Source organism: Vigna umbellata, chromosome 2, assembly GCF_029865625.1.
Source record: "Vigna umbellata cultivar VRB3 chromosome 2, Vumbellata_1.0, whole genome shotgun sequence".
In the NCBI taxonomy this organism is placed as follows: Eukaryota; Viridiplantae; Streptophyta; class Magnoliopsida; order Fabales; family Fabaceae; genus Vigna; species Vigna umbellata.
The window spans coordinates 51,723,929-51,739,477 of record NC_142166.1 but is presented as its reverse complement, the minus strand read 5'-3'; the positions used below and the strand labels follow the sequence as shown (position 1 = coordinate 51,739,477).

The 15,549-nt window shown below is 34.0% G+C and overlaps 3 protein-coding genes across 3 annotated transcripts; 2 read left to right on the top strand and 1 right to left on the bottom strand.

Moving 5' to 3' along the window:
* Window positions 1-204: 204 nt before the first annotated feature.
* LOC124832879 (inner membrane localized protein) lies at window positions 205-3,081 on the top strand. The gene is made up of 5 exons (XM_047307202.2): window positions 205-410; window positions 1,002-1,107; window positions 1,993-2,089; window positions 2,400-2,486; window positions 2,803-3,081. Exons 1-5 carry the CDS (start codon window positions 368-370, stop codon window positions 2,935-2,937), a joined length of 468 nt encoding a protein of 155 aa, XP_047163158.1. The 5' UTR covers window positions 205-367; the 3' UTR covers window positions 2,938-3,081.
* Window positions 3,082-4,858: 1,777 nt separating this feature from the next.
* GAPB (glyceraldehyde-3-phosphate dehydrogenase B subunit) lies at window positions 4,859-7,518 on the top strand. The gene is made up of 9 exons (XM_047307192.2): window positions 4,859-5,044; window positions 5,121-5,234; window positions 5,597-5,758; window positions 5,845-6,012; window positions 6,083-6,243; window positions 6,342-6,403; window positions 6,491-6,540; window positions 6,666-7,072; window positions 7,190-7,518. Exons 1-9 carry the CDS (start codon window positions 4,946-4,948, stop codon window positions 7,320-7,322), a joined length of 1,356 nt encoding a protein of 451 aa, XP_047163148.2. The 5' UTR covers window positions 4,859-4,945; the 3' UTR covers window positions 7,323-7,518.
* Window positions 7,519-8,437: 919 nt separating this feature from the next.
* Window positions 8,438-13,022, bottom strand: GLR3.3 (glutamate receptor 3.3). The gene is made up of 7 exons (XM_088107435.1): window positions 12,868-13,022; window positions 12,044-12,568; window positions 10,485-11,830; window positions 10,115-10,392; window positions 9,788-9,819; window positions 9,294-9,703; window positions 8,438-9,129 (listed from the first exon to the last, which is right to left on the bottom strand). Exons 2-7 carry the CDS (start codon window positions 12,300-12,302, stop codon window positions 8,680-8,682), a joined length of 2,775 nt encoding a protein of 924 aa, XP_087963561.1. The 5' UTR covers window positions 12,303-12,568; window positions 12,868-13,022; the 3' UTR covers window positions 8,438-8,679.
* Window positions 13,023-15,549: the final 2,527 nt, after the last annotated feature.

Here is a 15,549-nt window from a genome sequence, read left to right as displayed (position 1 = left end):
TTCATTTAAAACACGTTTCAATTTCAGTTAAGAAAACGTGTTTTATTAAAAAAAAAATAGAAAAAAAAATAGAAAAAAAAAAACACCGGTATATTTAAAAACAGTAAAATATTTTTATTATGAGCGGATATTTAAAGGAAAAGAAAAAGAAAAGAAAAAAAATAGAGAGTGGTGGTTATATCCGGAAGCAGTTGTCTGAACAGAACACGAGGCAGTGATTTTAGATATATATACAGAAGAAGAAAGGAGAAGAGAAGAGAAAAAGAAAAGAACGAAACAAGTGTTACTTACTTTCTTACTTACTTTCCTTACATCCAAGCTTTGATATTATCGAACTTCTTCGTGATCACACTCTCGCACCAATTCCATGGCTGCTGCTGTTCCCACCTCTTTCGTTCTAACCAAATCTGGTATCTTTCTCTCCGATTCTTCTTTTTTCCTTTTCAATATTATTCATTCTTTGCTTTATCTCTCTTTAGTTACTTCCAAGATTTTTAATTTTTACCTGTTCATGACAAAATTCCGCCATAGATAACCCAAGAACCGTTTCCCCTTATTTCGATCTCACCACAATCACAAATCTTTTATGTTTTTTTTTCACGGTTCATTAGGGTATTACAGTCTCACTGATTTATCATGAGCTTTTCTTGGGGTCTGTGTTCGAAGACAAATTGGATTTCACCGGCTGTTACTTGTCAAGATAATCTATTCAATTCTTGTTTTTCTTGCTTCTTGTTTGTCGGGGAAGGGGGAGATGCGTGATATTTAAGATTTCCTTTGGACTTGTTTCATGCAATGTTGGCATATTTCTGTACAACATTAGTGGTGCTTTCTATACTATTGCTTCCTCCATTTATTATTCTTTTAACCCGAAAGAACATGTCTCGCTTTCTAGCTTCTATACTGTGGAACTAGACTCGTCTTGTGTTTGAGTGTGTGTTTGTTTTCCTAATCGAGCATCTTGTTTTAAAACTCTTTACTGTTGCAAAAACTTTTACCAGCATCGTCCATAAACAAGGTGGACCACTCTCTGGTCAAGATTAAACCATACAACTCCCGTCTGAATCTAAATCGTCAAAGGGCTCTAACAATCCAAGCTACATATAGGTATTTCTTTTTGTTCTTGTGACTTTGTTATGACTGCTTTCTGTAGTCTGTCTTCATGAGTGCTCTCAATTAGATGGGAAGTATTGCTTTATAAATGTTATTCCTTTCGTTTCTTTGCAAGTGTTCTTCTAGAGAAACCAAGAGATGTAATAAGTTTTCTTGATTTTAATACAATATTTATAAGATTTCTGTTTAATCATTTTCATTTATAAATAACAATATGTAAACTAATTAAATATTAGGGGAAATATAATGGTATAAATGAAAAAGAAAAAGATTAATTAACGCCGTGTTGAACTTTGAAAGTGATAGTTTAGTAAAAACCAAAATCTTCAAGAAATGCGATACTTAAAAAGGAACAGAGGGAGTAGTTGTTATGCAAACAATACATGATAGTGATGATTAGATAGAAGTTGTGAACAGAAACATGGTTAAGCACCTTTTTTGGGAACTTTTGTTTGGTCACATTTGGACTCAAACAAATGCATGTTTGATCAAGAGTATTAATTTAACTTAAATGAGCTAACAATTTAAAAGGAGTTTAATACTTCATCCAATTATAAATGACCGTGTAAAGTAAATTTATAGACTTGATAACTATTTTAGAAGCTGTACCTAGAATGATTTCTGATTGGTCTACAGTGTAAAATTATTGACAAAGCGTGAAAATCAAACCCTTTAAATATTTGTAATCAAACCCTTTAAACATTTGTAATCAAACCCTTTAAATAATAATCACAAGTTCACGACTCTAAGGAAAACATAGCTTAAAGAGGAAGAAACAGAACATCAGAAATATTCTTGAATGATAAAAAGAATTGACTGTGGAAGTTGTTTGATGAATATTTGCGATTAACCTGACCTCTGCTTCCTTTGGCACTACAGTGATGGTGGAAGGCCCAGCAGTGCTGGTATATTTGTTGGTGGGTTTGTCTTGGGAGGGTTAATAGTTGGCACTCTCGGTTGCGTGTATGCACCTCAGGTAGTATTTGCTACTGAAATATACTTTTTCAAGTGCTAGATATTGGTGTCTAACGGGATACGTTCAGATGTTTTTCTTGCTCAAAAACTCATCAATTATGTGACTGCATACTGGAATTAAATTGGTTAACTGCTTGTATTTATCCGGTCAACAACGTATGTAGCATAAATAGAAGTAGTTGGCTTTGCGCATATTTAAAAATTTAAAGATATCAGGAAGTGCATTGTAATTTTTTCTTCAAAATTTATATGATGAAGATCGGTATTTTTTTTTTATTGCTTGAGTATTATTTTATTTTATTATTCCACAGATCAGTAAGGCCATAGCTGGCGCTGACAGGAAGGAGTTGATGAGAAAATTACCAAAGTTTATATATGATGAGGAAAAGGCTTTAGAGGTGAGCAGTTGCTTGCTCTTGATACCATCCATCATGTTTATCTTATAAGGGATTCTTGCCAAAGTTGATATTGCTGCAGGCTTTTGCTGGGAGGCCATAACTGTTGTGTGATTAATTTCATTGTTCTCCTTATCAATTTTACTTTAGACTCTTATATGCCAGATTTATATAATTATTGTTCTACTGTTGGAAAAGGTTACGTCCAATTATGTCCTAATACTATGTGGGGAATTGCACCTGTACTTGCTGCAACATGTTGGTTTTAAGAGAGGGTATTACTTCAATGACTAGCAAAATTTGCTTGCTTGATTTGCAGAAAACCAGGAAAGTTCTGGCTGAGAAGATTGAACAACTGAATGCTGCCATAGATGATGTTTCTTCACAGCTACGTTCAGAGGAGGCCTCAAATGGAGTAGCTGTTAATTCTGATGAAATTGAAGCTGCCACATGAGACTGCTGCCGAGTGCTGTGATGTCATAGTACAGAATGTGCCATTGCTCTTTTCAGTAAACAATCTTTTATTGGTGCAAAGTGTATTTTGATTTTATTGTAATATCTTTCTATTTCTTAATAATAAACTCTGATTTTCTGATAATGGCTGCCGCTACTGTGGGTAAAATAGTCGTTACGCTTTTATGGCTGATTTCTTGTGTTCTATCAGCCATTTCCATTTCTTGTGTACCATGATGGGCATGGTACTGGAGCAACGCTGGTCGTTTTCTGGTTCGGATCATTTAATAATCCTGGTTTGATGATTGTTAATACTAGGATCTTGTTACTTTTGCTGTCACCATGAATTCGATGAATGTTGATCTATATGTTTATGTTGTTAATCGTACTTAGACAATAACACTTGAACAAGCATTGTGAAAACAATTTAATTAGATTGCATCCCATTATCCTGAAGTAAAAATTGTTATAATTTTATACTGCATCAAAATCAAACATGTCTTTAGAAAGAAAAAACGAATCGTGCTTGAAGTTGTTTTTATCACAAATTAATTGACTAATTAACACGAGTAAGCCTCATAAAGCTTCTTTCCATATTCATCACATGTTTTAGCTTTTATATATGTTACCATGAGGATTACACGACTAATATTTGGATAATTGTTTTCAGGATTTTTATAAATAAAAATAATAAATTTCTAAAAGAATTAAATCCTACTTATAAATGAGTTATTTTTAATTTATAAAAAAAGTAAACTTACTTTCACTGTTAAGAGTCTTAGGATAAATTTATCCAATTAGACTCTTGTTTGTTTATTTATGTTTCACAGAGGCACTTTCGGAAATGAAAATATAAAAAATTAGATTAATTGAAAATATATAAACATAAATTAAAATTCTAAACAAGAAGTGGCATATTATTTAATTGTTGTTTATTTACAATTTAGTATTTTTTTTTCCATTTTTTTTTGGTTTCTCGTTGTAATTGATTTTTTTTATACAAACTTTTTTTCATGCTAATGAAACGGTACCTGTTATCTTTTACTGCCCAAATTCTTATTACTCATGAATCAAGGTAACAGTGCTGAAAATTATGGGTAATTTACTGAAAATAGTAAGGCTTTATTTTGTGTTTGTTTCAGTCTTTTACCAAAGAGTAAAATACTTACAGTGTAAATTGGAGATAAGCCTACAAGGCAGCATTGAAGTGATGAACAGTTTGTTGATATTTTCAATTATAATTTTTATTAGAAACAAATGCCTTGACGCATTTTAATTTAGTCTGAAGGGAATAAAATAACAACTTTATTTTTTTAAAATAAGTTATTTATTAATATTTCCAAATTACTTTAATTTTAAATAAAAATGAAAAATAGTTATTTACTATTTCACCTTGTTCTTATGTTACACTGATTTACTTCACGCCTATACAATGAAATTATCCACTCTTAAAGGTGGGAGTGCTATCTGTTGTGCAGTATTTCTCCCACGTGATCCTTTAGATTTTTATATTACCAAAAAAGTTTCACACTACCAGTTCAGTTTTTTTTTAATATATTTTATTTTTCAATAATTTCACTACGTTAAAAATAATTATTCGTAATTTTTAGTATCCTAATTTGAATCAATGTTATCTGTGTAGATACTTAACAGGAGCTAGTTTGTAGATGGAAACGTGTGGATGCAAAGTAAGCTTTGTGATGGCCAAAAATGGAAAAAAGAAAAAATAATTTCCTGTTGAGAAAGTAATGAACGGCCATAATAAGGATACGTGGCTAAAAATATGAAGTGGCAATATTGAAAAACATTGAGCTCCAAACATTATCTTATCCCATAGATTTTCTCACATCTTATTCACCACTCATTCCCGTTACTCCCCAGCAACCATAATTTTCCTTCTTTTTTTCTTTTATGACAATCTGCAAAGAATAAAACAAGAGGAGGAAATGCAACTTTGTTGCTGATATATACATTCTGACACAGAGTTCTAGCACACCCTTGTTGCAGCCATGGCCTCTCATGCGGCTCTAGCTTCCACAAGGATCCCCACAAACACCAGGTTCCCATCCAAGGCTTCTCACTCTTTCCCAACCCATTGCACCTCAAAGGTCCATTTTTTGCATTATCTTCTTTCACTTTAATATGTCTGCACACTGTCTCATACATTTCACTTAGCTTCTGCAGAAACTTGAGCTGACAGAATTCTCTGGGCTAAGATCCTCTTCATGTGTCACCTACGCTAACAATGCTAGGGAATCTTCCTTTTTTGATACCGTGGTTGCCCAACTCACTCCCAAGGTTATTATCTTATGACAGTTATTTCCTGCTTGTATAGATTATATATATATCTATAGATAACAAGCTCTTACTTTCTGTGTTTTTTACAAAATGTTACATTCACTACATCTATGATATAGAAACCATGAGAAATGAACGAGAAATGAACGAGAAATGTTATCTGTATAACACCTAGAGAGAAATAGGAGACTTTGTCGTACATGTTTTATGGTATTACTGGTATCTGTAGTAATGAAAACTCTTGTTTGCCAATAAAAAAAGTATTTTTGTATAGAACAATGTAACAGTTGTATGAATAATGCATGGCTTCTTAGTTATTTCTTTATGTCTGTTTCTACTTCTAATTTGCAAACTAAAAGCAGACCAATGGATCCACTCCTGTGAGAGGAGAAACAGTGGCCAAGTTGAAGGTGGCAATCAATGGTTTTGGACGAATTGGCAGAAACTTTCTTCGTTGCTGGCACGGCCGAAAAGACTCACCCCTTGATGTTGTTGTTGTCAACGACAGTGGTGGTGTCAAGAATGTAAGTCATTTAACTGTCTTGGCTTAGCTGGTTTTATTGGCACAGATATTTTTGTTTCACTAATTCTGCTTCACATAATGATCCAGGCTTCACACCTGTTGAAATATGATTCTATGCTGGGAACATTTAAAGCAGATGTGAAGATACTAGACAATGAAACCATCACCGTTGATGGTAAGCCCATCAAGGTTGTTTCAAGCAGAGATCCTCTCAAGCTTCCTTGGGCTGAACTAGGAATTGACATTGTTATTGAGGTAACCTCCATTACTTGATTTATCTTAAACATCCTGTAATGAATTAAAGAATGAATGAACTTTTGTTCAGGGAACTGGAGTGTTTGTGGATGGCCCTGGGGCTGGCAAACACATCCAAGCAGGTGCCAAGAAAGTTATTATCACTGCTCCTGCAAAGGGTGCTGACATTCCAACCTATGTTGTTGGAGTAAATGAAGGGGACTACACTCATGAGATCGCTAACATTATAAGGTCTGTGACACTGAACATTGTTTTTGTGCCACTGAACTGATTATTCATATTGTATCCTGCTGCTTCTTGTTTTTTCTTATTGTTTCTTCAATGTGCAGCAATGCTTCTTGCACCACAAACTGTCTTGCTCCCTTTGTGAAGATCTTGGATGAAGAGTTTGGTAAGAAAACACTGATCACACTGGCAGTTATTATTTAAGAGAGATGTTACAGGCTCAAAATCACTTCCCTTTGGTCTATGTTTCCAGGAATTGTGAAGGGAACAATGACAACCACTCACTCCTACACAGGAGACCAGGTACAAGATCGATCAACCACTGGTTTGACCATGCATTTGTAATTATATGACTATGATTTACACGTCTCGGTTAAATATAGAGAAATGATATCATCAATATGATCAAGTATCATGTGGTTGTGCAGAGGCTTTTGGATGCTTCACACCGTGACTTGAGACGAGCCAGGGCTGCAGCACTGAACATTGTCCCAACCAGCACTGGAGCTGCGAAGGCTGTGTCTCTGGTGCTGCCACAGCTGAAGGGGAAGCTGAATGGCATTGCACTCCGTGTGCCTACACCCAATGTTTCAGTTGTTGACCTTGTGGTGAATGTTGAGAAGAAGGGTCTCACTGCTGAAGATGTGAATGGAGCATTCAGAAAGGCTGCAGAGGGGCCATTGAAAGGTGTTCTGGATGTGTGTGATGTTCCACTGGTCTCCATTGACTTCCGCTGCTCTGATGTTTCTTCCACCATCGATTCCTCCTTGACCATGGTCATGGGAGATGACATGGTTAAGGTGGTTGCTTGGTATGACAATGAATGGGGTTACAGGTTAGTTAGTTCACTCTACTTATATGTCAGATTTCTTACAACATCAAGAAAATGAGTATCAACATTGTGTTTTTGATGATAATTATGAATTGATATTTAGAACATTGGTGATTGCAGCCAAAGAGTTGTGGATTTGGCACATCTAGTAGCAAGCAAGTGGCCAGGAACACCAAAAGCAGGGAGTGGAGACCCATTGGAGGAATTCTGCGAGACAAACCCTGCTGATGAGGAATGCAAAGTTTATGAATAGAGGATCGCCATTAGCAGCAGCAACCCATTTTTACTCTTTCTTTACCTTTACCTTGTGTTAAGCGTATCATGTGAAAAAGAAGGATCTTTTTCAGACAGACAGTGTCTGAGGGCAGATTTTCAAAGTTTAAATTTATCTGTAGCCAATAAGTTTTGGCGTGATTCATGTTCATGAATACCACCCATATATTGATTCATATTGCATTTCTTAATTCTTGTGACAGAGTTACATAACTCAAAAACAAGGGCTCCCTGTAACTTTGATGGGAATAATTCAGTGTTGACCACAAGACTCCCTGTCTCCCTGACATGGCTCACGGTTCCATCACCATAACTGGTTTGAGTTTGCTTTTACAGCCACCATCTCTTCTTTTTGCTTCATTTGCACTCTCACCATAACAAAGACACAAACACCAAAAAAAGAGAATATTTATCCGTAAATTTTCTACTGTTGTATAGTTATAATTTGTAAAGAAATAGATAAATCATAAGATAGTTACAGTAGATTATATGAAAAGACTAGTTAGAAATATTTTATTATTATTGAAGGTTAGATAGGACAAATTTTATTATAATTATATTGTTAATATATTATAAGATTATATATCAAATATAAAAATATTAAATTTTTAATATAAAAGTAAAATAAAACATCTAGTTAAAAATATTCAAATAATAAATAAAATAGAAGGTTATAAAATAATCTATGTAAACATATTATTATTTTAAAATATAATACTTTGTTTAATACAATTCGATATTACTTTTTATTTTAATTTAAATTTTATCTTACCTCTAATTTATATTTTAAAAATACGTTATATATCAAATTATTTAAAAAATATATTTTATAAACTTTTTAAATATATATTAACAAAATTGTTCTATTTCATCAATCAAAATACAAAATTTTTGTTCGTTTCTTTTTCTCTTTTCTTTTCTACTTCAAATCCAAACAAAACATAAGTTAACAAAATTGTTTTATTCCATTAATAAAATCAATTATAAATTGCAAATCTTTTATTCTTCTTTACTCACTTCTTACTTTCGTCACTTTTAATTTTTTTTATTTAAAAAATTATAGAAAAATTAAAAGGTGTACATACATATATCATGTTCCTATAAAAAAGACAGAAAAATCTTTTTTCTCTATCTGTATTTAGAACATCTTAAAATGTGTAAATACAATAGCATGTAACAGAACTACCTATGTGATGTGTTAACACTTCATAACATGTTCTCCGGCCGAGGAAAACTTATAACTATGAACATTAGCAATGCTGAGTGTTGGGATTTTTGCTGTAACAGCACTGCTAAATATCAATAAAAAATCAATGACATCAAAGTGTTAAGTTGAATTAGGTGCCATTTCTGTTTGTAGTTTGTAGTTGTAGTTGTACCCTCTTTGGCTGTCTTACCAGTTGATCTTCAAGTGATCTTTCTCTCTTTCTTCCATTACTCGTTGGTGGATCTTCTTTCTCGTCAATGAGCGAGAGAAATCTCTGAAAACGACCAGAAATTGACCAGGCAGTAGTAGAAGGTGGAGGTTCAGAAGGAGGAGATTTCCATAACTGGAACATGATCTGCAAAAAATGCAAAAGAAGAGCAACAAAGCAAGCTATCCCACAAATGAGAAATAGACCCCAGAAGCTTTTAAGCTGAAGACGATCTGAATCGATTTCAGCATTGTCTAAACAAGAGCTTCGTGTCATCCACTTGTCATGAATCCGCTGTAGATCACCCGTTTCAGAAAGTTGTAGAATGGCTGTTGACATATCCTCAGCCAAAGGGGAGTCCCGAGGGAATGCCTGACAGGCCAACAAAACCAGAATCATGATTCTCATAACCAAAAAGTAACATTTGACAACCTTTTATAGGAGTAAAATGATCGTAACAAATGAGTTCATCTAATGCATATATATTAGGATTTCAGAAATTATGGATCTAAAAGTAGAGAACTAGAGGTACTCACAAAGCCCCAGCCACTTCTGGTGAACTCCTGACCAACAATTCTGAAGGTGCACTGGCTTGATAAGAATATTTCAACATAAGGTCGTTCATCAACAATAGCAGCAACACCTCCTCTTTTTTTAGGACCAAGCTTTAGGGCCATAGCATATTCTTCAGGAGTTCCAAGGGCAATAAGCCTGGATTTGGATATTCCAATATCTTGAGTCAAGTAATGTTCTGCAAATGAACCAACTTGGTATCCTATAGGTTCATCACCAGCCTTTAAGCTATCTATTCCACTGATAGGAGAAGATAACTGCTGCACTGTGAGTATGGATGTTAAACTTGCAGTGTAGCTGGAAGTGAGGATCAATACCACAAATAGCCATAGAAGCATCACAAACCGACCAAGACCACTCATGGTATTCTCTCCTGCAGAAACAATGAATAAAAAAAACAAATAAAAAACTTCATTGTGTCCATCCACCAAACAAAAGAAACCGAGGTTTCACTTACTGTGGGAAAAAAACAGAGTTGACAGGCTAAACCTGCAGGCATTGTTAAAATATGGATCAGACACAAACGAGATCACCCAGTTCAATCATGAAGATGATTCGTATCATGCAATGCAACTACTCCACACAATAGCAAACTGCAACAGTATAAATTCTAAAAACGTGTTCTTTTGCATCCTATTAATAAGCATAATGCCATGAAAATCCAGTAAACATGATGCTACCGAACAGGCAGGTGTTGCAATGTTTCTCTTGGATCACTCACAAGTAAAAGGTATGCAACCATTAAGCCAGGTATAGAAGTAAGATGATCAAGCAAATAACTTACCATAACAAGGTTATAATTTGCTGTCTAGGTGGACCTCTGAACTCATCATTGATCCTGTGTTCCAGAATCCATATAACTATCCCTATGAAAAGGAAGAAACATGCAGTCACAATCCACATAAGAGGAGTAAATGGCTGCAGGAAAGCCCAACCACCAGAATTAATTTTTGTAAATGGGGCCACCACAACAAGTCCCGATGCTGCATATGGTTGTGTAAAATCTACAACCCTTGTCCGATTTGTGACAATAGCAATGTCACCAATGGCACCATCAAAGTACTGTACCAAGAAAATGTACTAATTAGCCAGTTGATTAAAATAACACGCCGCAATATGTTATAGATGATCAGAATTAGGAGACATAAACATACACCAGTTGTGATCAAGCGGACAAGTTCTGTGTAGCTTGGATTTTTGTGTCCGTCTCCAAATGGAACAAATTGGTAAGGAACGGCATAAGGCAACAAGTTCAGAGCTGCTGTGAATACATCAACACAAAAACCTTTGAACATCTCAGTTCCCTTCACTGGTGAGACAAATTCACGATAACTGACTCGGATAGGCACACCAATCCTCAACTGTCTACCATTATTTGGGAAGACCCATCCACGCGGTTTAGAGAATGTTTCTCCGGGCCATATCACACTGTAAAGATTCTGATTCGCACTAGATCTATTAGGTGGCTTTGCATACAGTATCTCAGGAGATACAATTGACAAACCAGAATAGTTGGACCAGTAACCAACCCTCCTAAGGCCACTTCCAACCACATTAAGCACATCATAGGCAGGATGAACGAGAGATCGATCTGCTTCAAATTTCATTCGACCTGATAGTCCAACAAAATCACTCTGCAATATGTTGTTCAGCAGAAGCGTTCCGTTGTCAAAAATGCTCATTGCATCAAGGTTCAAATCACTTCCCTTATCATCACCACCACCCAAACTTGTGTAATTCGTAGACGAAAGAACCCCACCCTGACTGAAAAAATCATCAAGGGCCCGTGCAACAAGCCACACAGAATCATAAGCGTAGAGGCCATAAGAATGTAACCCCAAAGAGCCACCGGTCAACTTGTTCCACCGAGAGACAAATCCCCTTTTTCTATCTGAGTCAGGTGTATGCTGGCGCAGAACAAGTACTCCCTGGAGAACATCCATTGTTTCTGAAGGGAGAGAAGCAGAATCCAAAAGTGAAGAGAGCCAGTCTGTGACTATCCACACGTAGCCATTGTTTGTCATCCCAAGATAACGCGCCACATTGAAAACCATAAAACCATAATCAGTTTGTGCATGGAGAACAATGACTCGAGACTGCATCAGTGCCACTTTCACCAGCAAACTAGTAATTTCTCCCCGGTTGACTTCAGTTCCGGAATTAATCCCTTCCTTGAAGGAGATTCTACAGCGCCTGGCAGCTAGTTCATCGTCCAAAGCAGCCACACCATTCCGTCCATAATCATCATCCACGTATATTGCAATCACCTCCTTCCAACCATAGTAATCAATGATTTCTGCAACAGCCTTCATTTGGTACAGATCACTCTGTGTTGTCCTCACAAAGAAAGGAAACTGCAGCGATGTCAGGGTAGGGTCTGTTGCGGCAAATGACAACAAAGGAACTCGTAGTTCATTTGCAACATGGGATATTATATGCGCAACCACAGAAGATTGTGGTCCTATTATAGCAACCACATCAGTCTCCATGAACCGCAAAGCTGCAATTATCAGTCAAAAAACATACTTATCACCTCTTCTCAGTAACATAAACAATTAACTACATAATTAAAACAAAAAACTCAGATTCAGTTCCAACTGCGTTTTTAGTACTGTCTCTCTAATTAAACAGAATTAGAGTAACAGGGTACCACCCAAGAACAAAGGTTTGCATTAAATGGAAAAATATAATAGCACAGAATCGAATAAATCACCTTGAACCATGCCTAAGAAACCGCTGTAATTGGAATTTTGCATGGTGAGAACAATTTTAGTTCCATGTAGAATGCTAGAGTCGGCGTTAACATCTTTCACGGCTTCCTCCAATGTAATTTTAGCCACTTTCCCTAGAATAGAATCGAGGTTGAAGATTGCTCCAATGTTGACGATGGCGGGTCTCGAGGACGACACGTTTGCAGCCCCCACAAATCCCAGACACCACACCACCCAACAAACCACCCGAAACGAATTCATCTCAATCAACAACGATTTTTCCCTTCAATTTTTTCCTTCAATTTTTCAAGCAGTCACTCCCTGCACTCGATTCCCAAGACAAAAACACCATCTTTACCCGACCCAAAAGAATGGCAGAGAGAAAACAGTAACAGCAACCTCGTACAAACCACCAATCCCATGAAAGTATTTCAAAACTTTAAATGCTTTGCTCCCCACTTAGTGAAACAGAAAAGCGTTTCAGATTTGGGTTCCAGAACAATAACCAGGTTTGATTCAATGGAAACCTGGAAGTCGTGAGTGGTAAGGTTTCACATTTATTAAAAAGGAAGCAAAAGAAAATATGGTTGTTTGGAATTAGTATGTAAACAAAAACGCAAGAAATAGAACAGTACTACTAGATTTAGAAATTGGATAAAAGGGTGAAGAAATTAATTAATGTCGGTTTGTCTTTGTTGAAGTAAAAAAATAATAATGGACTGAAGAACAGAAACAGGTAGTGGATGTGGCGTGGGAGTGGGAGTGGGACTCCCACGGCATCATCTGCAAATTGTAAATAATAAATGATAAAGCTTTTTGTAAGAACCTTATTGCCACCAAGAAAAACCACACACCCTCATCCATCCACGCTTTCACATGTAAGATATGGAAACAACGTTAACTCTTTGAGTTTGAAACTTCCTAGATCCTCCCAAAACTCCATTTTCAATCCTGCTACTGGACCGCCAAACAAGCAAGCAAGAAAAAGAAAAATAAAATTTTTCCCACATATATATAATATTACTATATACTTTTAGTTTTAATTTAAGTGAACAATCTTTATTTAATTCATGTGCTAGATGGTGGGATGTTTAGATAATAAATTTTATTGTGGGTTGATCGTATGAACAGTAGAACGTTTTAGGTTTAAGACGCGTACTTAACATAATTTTCATGCAAAACGAACATATAAAGTAGATTTGATTGATTTAACTACACTTTTAGAAACTTTAGGCCCTAATATGGCACACATTACAAGAATGAGTTGATGTTTACATTGAATATACGAAAATGAATTTTTCTGGGGTTTTAATTATTTTTGCAGTTATTTTTTCAATATTCTTTCCGTGAGTGCAGTTAAGAAGCTGTCTTCTTTTTCCTGAAACACACCAGGAATAAACTAAACTGACTTTGAACGAATGAACACACCAACCGAGTGTTTCATTTTGCTTTGAAAATATCAAATCATGAAGTAAAAACCCTTCCTTTAATTTTATAACTTAAAAATTTGAAATGTAGAGGATGAAAAATATCATAACAAGATGCAAAATTAAGTATAAATCTGAAAAGGTTTGGGTGAGTTAAAAGAAGGAGTTGGTGTGTCCGAGAATAAAGATAAAGGTTTGTATGGGGACAAAGCAAAGACAGAGTCCTTTTCTTCTTTTTATTTGTTTTTTTATTCTTCTTTTTTTCTTTCCTTTCATATCATATGGAGATGAAAACCAAACAATGGTATGAGGTTATTGCCGTTTTTTCTTCGTACACACAAATGCTATGTTGGAGTGATAATTAGTGACATGGAACATAACAAAATTGCAGTCTTTTCAGTCATCTTCTTCTTTTTCCTGCTCTCACGTTCATAAACAGTATTCTTTATTTTGTTTACATAATTTCTAATCTCCTTTCTTCTTCTCTACCTTTCATTTTTTTTCAGAAAGTTAAGATCGAATGTGACCCACTTGCTTCTTTCTACCCTTAAACTATTTTATTATCCTTTAATCTCCTTTTTCATGTATTTTAAACCTTGGTTTAAAATTATATTTTCTTTCACCCTCCTTTTTCTTTTCTTTTTTTATTTTCAATTATTATTTCAAGACTAGTTGCAATTAGTCCATACAAGACATGATGTGTGCCTTGAAGAGAATCTGCAAAATTGAGAAGTAATTATTACAAAGTAGGATAGAAGGTGGTATGGATTTTCTTAATTTCTTCCTTTTTGAATGTGTCATTTATTTTTTTAACTCACCTGGTATTTATAGTATTTGATTTTATATTCTTAAGAAACTTTAATATAACTCTCATAAATTTCTTAGCTTTCATATTTATTGAATGTAATATAATTTATGTTATTTTAATCAATTTTGACTTTACCTGTGCAGTAGCCACACGAGAAATGTGTGTATATGTATATATGTATTATATAAATACATTGTTGACTATAAGATAATCTTTACATATATTCAAAGCTTGTGTACCTTTACTATATATATACATGAATTCATCCATGTGCTAAATGGGATCCTTTAATTCAATGCCCACTCAGATGGGATGTATGTGAAAACACAAAATAAACAAACATTACTCAAATAACTACAATAAGAAAAAAAGTGAACACATCTTCTCCTTGAATCAATGAAACAAACCAAAACAAAGTTGGTGATATAAGATGATTTTATATCTTCCTTAATTACAAATCATAATGCACAATAAGTATAATTTTTATTATAATTATTTGGAAGTTATGTTGTCAATATATAGTCATTAAATTCAATTAATAAAGTGTGAAAGACAGAGAGATGAGTAAATTTTATTAAAAAAATCTTATGGATTAAAAAGGTGAACTTTATAGTATATATTTTTTTCTTTTCCAACAATCAATTATTAGTGTTTTATGTCATTGTACAGGTTTTAAAACCCAAATCAAACAAAAGATTGAACTTTATTATTTACAATATATTTATTTAATTAATTTTATAAAAATATTATTTTAAATAATTTTAAAAGAAAAAAAGCTCTTTGTTTCTTTCCATTACATACCAAATCGAAAGGTTTAATTTCTACAAATAACTGTTTATGATAAAAAAAATTATCTAAAAAATACAAAAACTATCCATAATAAAATTATTAAACTTAATTATATATTATTATAAAAAAAAGTAAACATATATACGTGTAACCGCTAATGTTTTCACTAATAAAAAAGAAAGTTTAATAATATAATTTTTTTTTCATTATTTTAGGTTTTTTACTTGTATTTTGTTTAGCTTATCTTTATTCACAAACATAATATATCTATAATTCCAAATACATTATAGAAATTAAAGAAAAAAGAGAAAAAAAAGAGAGAAACAAGATTATTTAAAGTGATAAAAAAATGAAATAGAAAATTTATAAGGAAAATGTTAGAAAAAATTAAATTTAATTGTATAATATAACTAATTACAAAAGTTTATTAATTATATTTTGAAAAAGGATAAAATATAAATTAGACTTGGAAACAATTAATTAT

What these genes read in the sequence shown, in the direction of transcription:
- LOC124832879 (XM_047307202.2), top strand. Translation starts at nt 368, where the DNA reads ATGGCTGCTGCTGTTCCCACCTCTTTCGTTCTAACCAAATCTG. An exon ending in ACAATCCAAGCTACATATAG is followed by an intron (nt 1,108 to 1,992) that starts GTATTTCTTTTT and finishes TTGGCACTACAG; the next exon opens with TGATGGTGGAAGGCCCAGCA. An exon ending in ATGAGGAAAAGGCTTTAGAG is followed by an intron (nt 2,487 to 2,802) that starts GTGAGCAGTTGC and finishes CTTGATTTGCAG; the next exon opens with AAAACCAGGAAAGTTCTGGC.
- GAPB (XM_047307192.2), top strand. Translation starts at nt 4,946, where the DNA reads ATGGCCTCTCATGCGGCTCTAGCTTCCACAAGGATCCCCACAAACACC. An exon ending in GAATTGACATTGTTATTGAG is followed by an intron (nt 6,013 to 6,082) that starts GTAACCTCCATT and finishes ACTTTTGTTCAG; the next exon opens with GGAACTGGAGTGTTTGTGGA. An exon ending in GACAATGAATGGGGTTACAG is followed by an intron (nt 7,073 to 7,189) that starts GTTAGTTAGTTC and finishes TGGTGATTGCAG; the next exon opens with CCAAAGAGTTGTGGATTTGG.
- GLR3.3 (XM_088107435.1), bottom strand. Translation starts at nt 12,302, where the DNA reads ATGAATTCGTTTCGGGTGGTTTGTTGGGTGGTGTGGTGTCTGGGATTT. An exon ending in TCCGCTTGATCACAACTGGT is followed by an intron (nt 10,393 to 10,484) that starts GTATGTTTATGT and finishes TTCTTGGTACAG; the next exon opens with TACTTTGATGGTGCCATTGG. An exon ending in CCAGAAGTGGCTGGGGCTTT is followed by an intron (nt 9,130 to 9,293) that starts GTGAGTACCTCT and finishes TTGGCCTGTCAG; the next exon opens with GCATTCCCTCGGGACTCCCC.